The 12,229-nt window shown below is 44.0% G+C and overlaps 1 protein-coding gene across 9 annotated transcripts in view; it reads left to right on the top strand.

Annotated features, from left to right (window-relative positions):
• LOC121106461 (BTB domain and CNC homolog 2) overlaps positions 1–12,229 on the top strand; it is a 185,110-nt gene that overhangs the window by 165,946 nt on the left and 6,935 nt on the right. For all 9 annotated transcript variants that reach the window (XM_046939783.1, XM_046939785.1, XM_046939788.1 and 6 more), the window contains one exon: positions 8,002–8,208. In XM_046939783.1, the coding sequence (XP_046795739.1) occupies positions 8,002–8,208 (207 nt within the window). The remainder of the gene's footprint in view (positions 1–8,001; positions 8,209–12,229) is intronic.

A 12,229-nucleotide genomic window follows, 5' to 3' on the forward strand; every position in this document is an offset into this window, starting at 1 on the left:
TGCTGTCCTAACGACCTCCCAGAGAGCTCTATTGCCACTTGCCATGTCACAACATGCAGAGTGTTTGTTGGGCTTTTCTTCGCCAACACCAGATAGGTGGAGGCAGTGCATAGGCTGGCTGCTGCAGGTGGGCTTTTGTTCTGCTTGATGGGAGCAAAGCTGATGGACTCTGACCCCAAGTTATCTCACCACGCTGTTGAATTCCCCTGGAATTTGGACCCTGTTTCTCTTGATTTGGGTCCCAGAGTGCTGCCGGTGCCAGAATTAGTGTCACAAAACATCACCTGCTGGTGTATTGATCAAGTGAGAAGTAGGTGAAAGGCTTCTACTCACTGCTTTTTTTTTAGGGCACTCTTTACTTGTAGACCAGTGCCTTTGAGGAGCACATACCCCAGGTGTTCAGTGCCAAAAATATGATTTGGAGAGGGATGCTTCATGTGACTTAGAATCATAGAATCATAGAATTGCTCAGGTTGGAAAAGACCGTAAACATCATCAAATCCAACCACAACCTAACCAAACTTACCCTCAGTGTGGGTGAATGTGTCCTAACTCCGTGTCTGGTCCCAAATGGGAATACAGACCACCGTCGCAAGTATCGGAAGAGCACCACTGCTAAGTGCTCTCCAGATCATCTTTGCCTTTTATTTTTCTTCCTGTTGAAGGAGGAACCCTGGGGATTCAGAGAATTCTATTAACACTTTGTGGTGGGAGAAGCATGTGCAATTTGGAGAGTCCTAATCTCAATATTACAGAAGCACAGGATCAGAACTGGTATCTGAGCTGCTGGGACATAACAGAAATGAGTAAGAATCTGCCTTTTCACCCAGCTCCTTCAGCTTCCAGTGGTTGTTAAAAATCAATTATTGGAATACAATACTAGAGAGAAGACTCTGCTTTGCAGACAGGTTCTGACAGCCCTGCTCAAAATAGCAACAACAAAACAATAGGGCCTGGAATAATGAATTGTTAAGAAGGAAGTAGTCTGTCACTCTGTTAACCTAGTTAGGAACAGAAACTTAGCCACTAACCTACTTTCCTTGATAGTCATTCTCCTCAAAAAGTATGTCTGTTGTTTTTCTTCTTTTTTTTTTTTTTTTTTTTCCTGCTGGAAAACTTGTAAAAAACAGCATACTACTAAACCAGTTAAAAAGAAATCTCAGCTCAGTCTAATTCGATGAGTGAGTTTCCTTAGGAAAAGGGTAAACATGGGTAGGACGAGGTAAGAGATCGAGTTTTCCAAGTATTACTACCTGGAGAATTGCATTCAATGTGTCTGTCTTTCATTTATACTTCAAAAGAGTTTCCCGCTTGGGTTAGTGACTCACTTTTCAAAGGAAATTTTCATAAAGGCAGAGCTAATGCAATTGGACTACAGAGGATACTTGTAAGCAAATGACCTTCAGTGAGAGTCCAGGACCATCCTTGCTAAATGACAGAGAGCAGCCTTTTCCCTGCTTGCCTGGTGATGGTTAGCAGTGCTGTAAGCCAGAGCCCCAGAAAAGGGAGGAAAACAAATAAACCAAAGTTGCTCTGCCAGAAATCTGCTGGTGCTGAGCTGTCTATGCTGAGTCTGGTGGGTGTTCTCCTAAGCAGCATCAGCGGAGCACTGGGAGTTGTGCTTGATGACGTCTGGATAAATGGAGCCTCATCAAACATTGCTCTTGCAAGATGAACTCCACAGCAGTTTTGTTTCCTTTCCTCTTGATAGGAGTGGTGTCCATGCAGGATGCAGAGAATTATTGCCTTACAACACTGAGAGTTTTCCATTACAAACTTGAAATTTTGAACACCTTTAATCCCCTGTATTATTTCATGGTAGCCTAAAATCAATTCTGCCATGCCCTGAGCTGAAACCCTTATTGGAGCTCTAAAGTGCTCTTTCCATTGATTTTTTTTCTTGCAAAACCAGATTTTTCAGAGGAGTGCTGCATTTCATTTCACCACCTGATCTGTCCTTCTAAAGTGTTCCTGTCTTCATCAGGGTCTGCTCACTATCCCTGTCTCAGAAGACCCTTGTCATGGACAGGGGGTGCATGGTCCCAGCCATGATAAGGATGAAGCTGAGGACACTGTAAGCAGTGAACAGGGAGAGGCCAGGACAGCATTTTAAGCACCAACAAGACGCGATCTGAACAGAAACCTGAGTCATGGCCTAAAGGATGAGAACTTCTGGTTCTTGAGTTAAAGCCAGGACACCACCCACTTCCTCCAGTTCTCTGAGGCAGGTAGCAAATCAAAAAGTTGCCCAGACCGCCTCTTCAGGGTGCCCAGCAATGTCCCCTCAGAGGGGAGGACATGACCCCCTCATGCCCTCAGGTGAGACTGTGGTTGCCCCACAGAAGGACATGACCATCAGTCATGCTGTGGCAAGTAGGGCAGACTCTCTGCTCTGGGCCTCCACGGTCCTGCCACTGAGGCATTTTCAGACCCCATTTGTTAGCACTCTGCTAGTTCTTTTCTGCCTGGGCTCACCACTCTCCTCTTGCAAGTCCACTGCCATCCCAGTGGCTGTCATTTGAAGAGAGCTGTTTTGAAGCCTTCACCTACGCCTGTAAGCAGCAGGGTGAGCAGACCAGTGGGAGTACACCCTGCCTGTGGTCTACTGCACAAAGTGGAGCCAGTTAGATTAGGTGGGTCCCTCTTCTCTGGGACTACAAGTGGTGCCTCAAGCAGTATGTAGATAGCCAAGCCCTTGAAACACAGATGAACTCACTTCAGTTTCTGTCTTGGGCTGAATTTCTTCCTGAGTGTTTGTGGAAGAATGACTTGCATACTAAGGAAGATACAGGGGAAAACACCAGTAACCTGTTGAGCATGTCCGTGTAGAGCAGATTGCCTCTTTCTATATCAAAAAGCATTGCTGTGATTCAGTCCTTGTGTTAAATAGCTCGGTTAAGTCCTGAGAGCTTTCCAAGGGCTGGGCAATTTTAAGTGTCAGAGGCTTTCAATAACTCTGACTTGCGATGTAAGAGCATTAAGGCAACAGCTTTGCTTCTTACAACTCTCAAGAAAATGACCAAGATTTTCAACCACTTGTAAAGATCTAGGTGGTTCCTCTGAATTCTACCTTCCTATGCCCAGTACATACTGATTATCTTATGTATAATGTATGAAACCTTTTATTTACTGTAATTTTGAGCTAGGCTTATGAAGTTCAGAATCTTCACCAGCACTTAGCAGCTCAAGGATGACACTGTTGAAATTTAAATATAAAGTGAAAAAGTTAGTATAACTCATGAGATAAGAAAATTCCCAATTATATAAGTTAATACAGGGCTTCAGTCTCTTCCTTTATTCCCAAGAAAAGGGGGGGGGTGAAGAACAGCAGCAGGAACTAGTACAGTATTGAGCAGCACAGCATTCATGGCATATGATCCAAGCTGACACTAACTAGTGAAGCCTGAATGAATTAATTGGTTATAGATGAGCCTTGCATTTGCTGAGTCAATGGTTGTCATTGCTTGTCAAAAGCAATGCTGTTACTTTGCCATTCTGTGGTGTAATGACATTTCCACTGGGTGGCCCCAGGAACTAACAACCTATTAGTCTCATCTTTGTGCCATGGAAGATCTTGGAACAGATCCTCCTGAAATCTATGCTAAGGCACATGGAAGACATGGAGGTGATAAACCAGTATGGCTTCACCAAGGGCAGATCCTGTTTGACAAACCTAGTGGTCTCTTATGATGGTGTCACCGCATCAGTACACAAGGGAAGAGCCACTAGTATCATCTATCTGGACTTCAGTAAAGTCTTTGACACAGTATCCCACAGCATCCTTCTCACCAAATTAGAAAGATATGGATTTGATGGGTGGACTGTTCAGTGGGTGAATAACTGGCTGCAAGATTGAGTCCAGAGCATGGTGGTCAATGACTCAGTGTCTGGATGGAGATCAGTGATGAGTGATCTCCCCCAGGGGTCAATGCTGGGACCAATAATCTTTAATGTCTTCATCAATAACATCAACAGTGAGGTTGAGTGCACCCTCAGCAAGATGGCTGATGACACCAAGCTGTGGGGTACAGTTGACAAACCAGAGGGATGGGATGCCATTCAGAGGGACCTAGACAGGCTTGGGCAGTGGGCCCAGGTGAACCGCATGAGGTTCAACAAATACAAATTTGTTGTAATGTAAATTGCATTACTTGCACCTGGGTTGAGGCAACCCTCACTACTGATGCAAGCTGGGGATGAAAGGATTGAATGCAGCCCTGCTGAAAAAAAGAGCTGGGGGTACTGGTGGATGAAAGCTGAACATGAGCCAGCAATGAGCCCTTACAGCCCAGAAAGCCAAACGTGTCCTGGGCTGCTTCAAAAGAAGCGTTGTCAGCAGTATGAGAGAGGTGATCCTGCCCCTCTACTCTGCACTGGCGAGAGCTTACCTAGGGTGCTGCATCAAGATATGGAGTCCTCAGTAGAGGAGAGATATGGCCCTGTTGGGGTTTGTCCAGAGAAGGGCCACAAAAGTGATCCAAGGGATGGAACACCTCCCCTGTAAGGACATGCTGAGAATGCTAGAACTTTTCAGCCTGGAGAAGAGAAATCTTGGAGGTGACCTGATAGTGGCCTTTCAGTATCTGAAGGGAAGCTAAAGGAAAGAAGGGAACAAGCTCTTTGGCAGGGTCTGTGGTGATAGAACAAGGGAAAATGGCTTCAAGCTTAAAGAGGGTAGATTTAGGTTGGGTGTAAGGAAAAAGTCTTTTACAGTGAGGATGTTAAGGCACTGGAACATGTTGCCCAGAGATGTGGTGGATGCCCCATCCCTGGAGACTTTCAAGGCGAAGCTGGATCAGGCCCTGGGCAACCTGATCTAGCTGTGGATGTCTCTGTTGATTGCAGGAGAGTTGGATTAGATGACCTTTAAAGATCCCTTCCAACTCTAAGGATTCTACAATTCTATCCCAGTACTGAGGAAAAAATGCCACAAAATCATAAACAAGTTATATTTTTTACCAAGATGGTTTGGCTGCCCAAGGAGTATATCAGCCAGAACCAGGGGCAACAAGGGTTGCAGCACTGATGAAAAGTGATGGCTTATTTGTTGTGGTGAAAACAGACCCTCTAGTATTGGTATTTAAAAAAAAAAAAAAAAAAAAAAAAAAGCAGAGAACAAGTAATTGTGTTGGTAATGGAGACTGAAGAGCTCTGTTCTCTGTGTGGTTAACTCTGCCTGGAATAACTCCTGGAAGGAATAGAGATCCTGCTTACATTTCTAATTTAAAATCTTCCAAACCAAGGAGTATAGAGTTATTTCCTGTATATAATTCATAATTACTAAAAATAACAATTTACAAGGACACATACTAGCTGGGTTTTTCTTGCTCAGCTCAGAAAAGATTGACGATCCATTTTCAGACACCTCAGGTAAGTTTTCTCTCATCTGAGTCAGATACCTTCAGAGAGAGCATCTTTCTAAGTCTGGTTTCCTCTCGAAGAAGCCATGGGAGTGCATTGCTCTCCACGGAGCTCTCTTCATCGTTGATGACAGCAGCAGGGATTGAGACATGAGCAGGTCTCAGCCCTTCATTTTAGGCAGCTCTAAGTGGGTCAGCTGAATCCTGACCATGGCACATCCCTCAGCTCATGTAAATGGCTTTGCTGCAATAAATACCCATTAAGAATCTCTCCATGCATCAACATAAAGCATCAGCAGCCTCTCACTGCAGCAGCACTGCAGTGTAGTTATTCATTGTGTCCATACCAAAGCATGGTTGGTTTTGGGTTTTTTTTTTTTTCAGTTGACAGCTAATTGAAGAGAGGGAGACAGGCAATAAAAATTATGTTGATGGTGAAGGAAATGAGTCTGACTCACTTCCACTCTCCTTTCACTTTTTTAATCCTGCGCAGTGCTGCATATGACAGAAGTGGAATTAGACTGGTTTACTGATAGCACCCTCTGCCCCACTGTGTAGGTATTTTTATTTTCAGTCTATTTTTTAACATGTTTTTCTCTACTTTCCCGTTTCCCTTCAGCATCTTCTACCTGACAGATTCCCATTTAATCCCCATTCAAACAGCAAGCACATTTACTGCTTGCAGGTAAATATGTTGAGAAAGGGAGAGAGGGAGGGAGAAATAAGGTTAGCATCTCTTTAAGCTTCAGACCTCAGAAAATGAGGAAACCCTCAGAACGTGACAGGAGTGCTTTTGCAGTGAGACTGTGGTGCTTTTCAGCGTCTGTTTTTGTTTCCAGGCCCTGTGTGAAGCTTGAGAGAAAAACAGTTTACCCCAAGTGTGTGTTTACTGTCCAAAGGGTAGAAAGAGGAAATCAAAGAGGTTTCATGTTGTTTGGCAGCAGTCTGTAAACAAAGTGTCCACATCACCATGTCTAAGGTCAGCTCGTGTGTGTGCAGGCAGGCGTGGGGGGATTCAAGCAGGCCTGGGAGCTGACCTGCAAAGCCACAGGCCAGAAAGTGGTGACTGAGGCCTGGTTTTACCAAGGGGCCCGAGGGGCAATGTTCAGTGCACGGAACCGTGTGAAAGGGTTCTGTGAGCATTTGCAGCAGGTTTCACGTGGCCAGGGCTTGGAGAAACACAGAGAAAGTTCAGTTTGATCAACAAGGCAGGGAGCTGGCTACAGATGGGTCTGTGTGTTATGTGTGTGCCCATCCTTCACAGGCTGCTTCTAAACTAATGCAGCTCTCCACTGAAAATACCTGCTCTTATTTCTAATCCGTGCTCTTGTTTTATCTCCAAGTTACTGAAGTGCACCATTTGAAGATGATAACTGTGTTTTAAATAACAAAGGAACCTTTTCAAGTGGAGTCTTTTGCTTGGTTGGAGAAACTTAAATCTATTTTCTTTGGGAGCACGTCTACAGAATAGTCCCCTTGTTCCAAAGGGGTTGGAGTGTACCCAATAGGGCTAGAAATGTAAATATTTACTGCCACCTTTCGGTCAGTGTGGGTATGACTACAAGAGAGAAAGGGTGAATCCAGTTAATCAGTTGTCATCTCCTTCAGTTTTGTCAACTCTGTCTTATTTGATCACCAAATGCAGAAGTGCACCTAGAAACATCTTTTCATAGTCATATTATCAGTCACAAACAACAACTGAAACAGGATTTGAAGGGAGAGAAGCTCTCTTTGGTTTGAGCAAACTGGAAAAAATAACCTAACAGAAGTCCTTGAGCGCATCTGCCTTTCTCTAGCCTCACTACAGTTTGAGAGAGGGTTGGAAGTTCTGGACTCACAGCCTGCAGCTCTTGCCAGCGGTCTACACAAATGTAAGGACAATTTGTAGCAGAATTTGTAGTAGAAGGAAGAATATTTTAATGCAAATAGCTGAGGTTTTAAACTGATTTTTTTCTTTCTTCCTTTCTTTCTTTTTTTTTAAGAAATGCAGCTTGGGTACTCTTTGCTAACACTCTTTGTGTTAGAATTTTGGAAAATACAAATTTCTTTAAAAATGTGTGCATTTTAGGAGAGTATGGTATGTAGCATCACGCTTCTCTGACCCTTTCTTCTTCTTCTGTGGTACACAGCTCATTTGCAGTGCTGCTTAAATAAGCTGTACTATAAGAGGTATGGTATTTTTCATCCACTTGAGGTATTCGTTTGCATTTTGAACCTCACACCTAATCAAATTTTCAGCCCTTCAGGCCATGCAAATGCAAGCTTCCTGGAGTAGTAGCCCATTCCTTGAAAGTAGTTTGGAATGAATAGCGGTGAGGAACTCCACGAGGACTATGTCACGTAGTGGAAGGAGTCCTTCTTAGTGCAAGGAAATTGGTTATTAGACCTGTATCGAGAGGTGATTTTTTTTTTAATCTGTGATTCATCAATATTGCTGATTTCAGTTAAACCATAGCCAGCTGGACCTCTAATGTGTGCCACAAATGAGTGTTAAAAACTTCCTGTTGTAAAACCTTGCGTGTTGTTTATTTAGAAAGTGGGAGCAGGTCTAATTGTCCTTCTGCTCTGTGGTGTTCAGCTTGCATTCAGCAAGCAAAATGTGACTCTTTGTCTGCTTTTGTCTCACATTTGTTTGTTTTAGGTGAAACTTCCTTTTCCTGTTGATCAAATCACAGATCTTCCAAGGAATGATTTCCAGATGATGATAAAGATGCACAAACTAACCTCAGAACAGCTCGAGTTCATCCATGATGTTCGCCGGCGCAGCAAGAACCGAATTGCAGCTCAGCGCTGCCGCAAGAGAAAACTGGACTGTATTCAGAACCTCGAATGTGAAATCCGCAAGTTGGTGAGTGGCATGCTCTTACCCTACCGACAGCTATCCCCATCCAGAGTTTAGTTGTTTTTCAGTCAGCTTGTAAGTTTGTATGTAAGTGAAGGCACTAGTAGGACAATTTAATGCACAGTGTCTCAGGATGTATGTATATATTGTATACGTGGAAAACACAAAATACTGGTAAAATTAGACCTAAATATATCTCCTTTTGATATCTCAAGAGTAGCTTGATGAGAAATTTGGAAGGGGAGAGAAGCTGGTATCACAGCTCCCCTCTTACAGTTTCATTTGCTCTCAGTTCTTCAAGTGCATCAGCAAAGATGTTCCCTCTTCTAACCCCACATCCTTGCTTGAGTGCCATAGCAAGTGGATTGGATGGGGATTCATAGCTCAAAAGGGTTAGGTGTGAAAGGACCTGCAAAGGTTGTCTGGTCCAAACTCTGCTCTGACTGGCCCAACTCCATCTCTACATCTAGATTTTCTTTCTCTTCAGTGTTCTAGAGAGCAGCTCAATGCTTGCAGGGTGTTTCACCTTGCCATGCCTTTTCTTCAGGTCTTTGATTCACTGATCAAATTGCAGAAGTGGCAAGGAGAATGAAAAAGAAGACGAGAATGTAAATATCCAGACAAGTGGCCATGCCTTGATTTAGGGCAGGCCACTCTGAGGTGAAGCATGCCCTGTTCAGTGGCCACAGCGCAGGTCTCCTGTGTGCTAAGGTACCATTGTAAAGTGCTACCACATTTCAATCTAAGAGGGAGAAGTGACTGGAATGATGCTAAATGGCTCCTCAGGAAATTCATCACTCTTTTAGTCAGGGTGTGGATGCCTCAGATGTGTGTTTTAGGTGGCTAAACACAGTTGTCTTCAAAAAAGCACCCACACTGGAGCTAGTTGACCTGCTTTCCTTTAATTCCAGTGAAGGGAAACAGATATCTGTCAAGTCTTATTTAAACGTCCCATCCGGCAACAAAGGAGGTGATGTACAGCCCAAAAGTGCCTGTTTCTTTCCATGACTAAGATCACTTGAAGAGCTATGCCAGATGTAGACATCTTAGTTAAAGGCATTACAAGTGCCCCCTCCCCTTCTGACACTGTCCCTGTGGTCTGAGGGAGCTGTTTCTCTTCTCCTACCTTTCCTTACCCATTGAGGAAGCAAGCAGGTACATGACAAAAAAGGCTTGAGACAAGGGGCTGGGAATCTGCCGGGTATCACTCAGGAGGAAGAATGTAGAATGGATTGGCACCTCCTGATCTGTTGAAAAGCCCTATAAGTTTTCTGAGAAGTCAAAAATAACATAAGTGTCCCAGAATGGCTGTTATGAGAAGTGGGGTACACAGCATGCGGTTCAATTTCATTTCTCAGCGGAGATTTAGGAGTCCAGCATTAAATCCAGGCTTTGAATATTCAAAGATTTGAGTGATAAATGAATTAATTCCCATAAGTAAAACAAAAGGAGCTGAAGCTGATTTCCCTATGGAGATCTTTGTGTACCCAGTTTCCATTAAAGTCAAAGGTTATTTGGAGCCCTTCATTTTAATGTCTGTGTGCACATTTGCTCAGCTGTGGCTTGAACTTAGTGGGCTGGGAAGTGGAATACTTCTTGTTCTGATGATAGCAGGTTGCGTGTCAGAAGTGGCCTTCAGCATCCTCCTTGCTCAGCACAAGCTGCAGCAAACACAGTGTGAAAGAGTCAGGGATCTGCTGGAAGAAGCTGTGTTGTTGCCACCCTACAAATGGCAAAAGCCGCAGCACGTTGGGTTAGTCACTTACTGCCTGTGCGGGTCTGCTTCCCATCTGCACAGTGGAGGTAATGCTGACCCCACAAGCTGGCTGGGAGACTTACATCATCAAGGCTGGTGAAGTCTTCAAATACCACGCTGCTGAAGCCCGGGTGGAAAAAAGAAGAAACAAAAATAAAAACATTTGTAAGAGTAGGGCTTTTCTGATGCAAAACAAACCAGACATCAAAGATAAACAAAGCACTGAGCAACCGCTTCCTTCACCAAGCCTAATCCACAATGGGTGCAGGATGAGTCAGAGGTTCTGCAGGGTGAGGAAGAGGCATAGAGGCGCGTAAGCAGGGTTGGCAGGAGAAGCAGGCTCAGTCCCAGTCATGCCTGCCCATCCTTCTGCACCAAGCTGATGATGGAGAAGAGAATTCATCTCTAGCTGTGAGCACCTGAGGCAGTGCTGCAAGGGCTGCATGAGCAGCAAGCGTGACTTCCATTTGATACCTATCACCTTCACTTGCAAATTAGTTCGAGTTTGTTGGGTTTGTGCAGTCCTACAAAATAACTGTTGTTATTTAACATTATCGACTGTGGATAGGCAACGTACATTTCTCAAGTCACCTTTTTTTCCCCAGCACACGCATCTCTGAGAAGCAAAGGAAAGGCATGTGAATGGCCTTTTGGGCCTGATCCCTGCTGAATTCCAGGAATCAAAAGAACTTGGAGATGCAGTAGTCTTTGAAAGTAATTTTAAGATTTCTATGCAGCAAGCTGTACACAGGGAGCGGGCTCTGGTGCATCCTAATGAAAAAGAGCATTCATTACAAAGACTATTATGATGTGTGCAAGAAGATAACGTGATAAAAGTAAACAAATTCATGCAACTTCAACATTGCCTGTCCAGCACTCCTGCCCTCTCCCCAGACATTTGCAGCCCAAGCACACTGTCTGCTTCAAGTCTATACGTAGGGTCCCTGGAAATTCCTTTGTCATCTTCTGTCCTTTTTGTCACCAGTAATTTCCAGTCTTCTTAATTATGTGACAGTACTAGGTTTTAAGGAGTTTTCACTTGGATAGATGTTTTGTTGTTTTTTTTTTAAAGCCCCTTCTTCCCCATTGCACTTACTCCCTGTAAGTCACCCATCTCCACGACGCAGATGGTTTCATAGAAGACAGTTAGTGAAATGGTTGCATCTTCCGTTTTAGGTAGGGTTTTTTGCCTGCTTTCCCTCACTCATCCATCTACCCACTCACATTCACATTTTTTCATGCGAACTCACAGCATATTCTCTTCCATAATTCATTATCTCAAGATGTACTTGAGCATCTGTTTATTTTTTTATTATTTTTATGCTTTCTTGATAGATTTATCAATATTTTAGCAGTTGGTTCTTTTCATATAGACTACTCTCTTCCTCATTCACCCAGCTGCACGCTTCCATTGCAGGCTTTGGACCTGGTGTAATGCTATCAGCAGCCATCCGTAGCTGGGTTATCTCAGTGGTGGAGTTTTCACACCTCAGATGCCAAGACAGCTTGAGTGTAGCAGTGTTACTAGGTGAGGTACATGGTGCACTGCTTTCAGGACCAGCTGAGCACTGGAAATAGCTCTTGTGCTCTGCAAAATCTGATCTGCTCCCTTGAGCTTTGTGCTGGGTGGTGGTACTAATGTAGCAGGACCATTTCCACTACTCTGCAATGGGTCAGCACCAGCTTTTAGCAGCAGGCTCCCTGGCTGGGTCTGGCTCTGTGCCTGACCCTTCCTGGTTCATCTCCTGAATGTTTGAATCAGAAAGCCCACCTACGTTTGGGGTTTTCACATACATCTTCATAAAATTATCTTGATTAGGTCAAACTGAAGCCAGTAATTAGCAGGACGTACAAAAATGAGCTATGGTGCAGACCACAGAGCACACACTGACCCAAGTTCTCTCCTCCAAACACTGTACCTTGCAGTAGTGATGGTGTTCATAGCTCCAAGGAGGTACACTCAGACCGACCGACTGTCCTGGCATTTAGAGAATGAACTGCTGCATGTCCTCTCTTTCACAGCGAGACTCTGATTTATTCTTGTTTGGGCAGATAATGGCTTTTCTCCATCAAAATGTTTCTTTCAGAGTTTTTTATATCATAGGTCAAACAGCCTTAGCCTACTAGGGAAACTAACAGTCTCTTGGAATAATATATGACTGTTGTCTAATAACTCAAATGCTTTTCTGCAAATGTTTCCCAAACTGCAGTCCACACAGACCTATTAGTGGTCAATATCCGATGTCTTTGTGACATTTCCTCTGCCCATTT

The sequence above is a fragment of the Gallus gallus genome, chromosome 3 (genome assembly GCF_016699485.2).
Source record: "Gallus gallus isolate bGalGal1 chromosome 3, bGalGal1.mat.broiler.GRCg7b, whole genome shotgun sequence".
In the NCBI taxonomy this organism is placed as follows: Eukaryota; Metazoa; Chordata; class Aves; order Galliformes; family Phasianidae; genus Gallus; species Gallus gallus.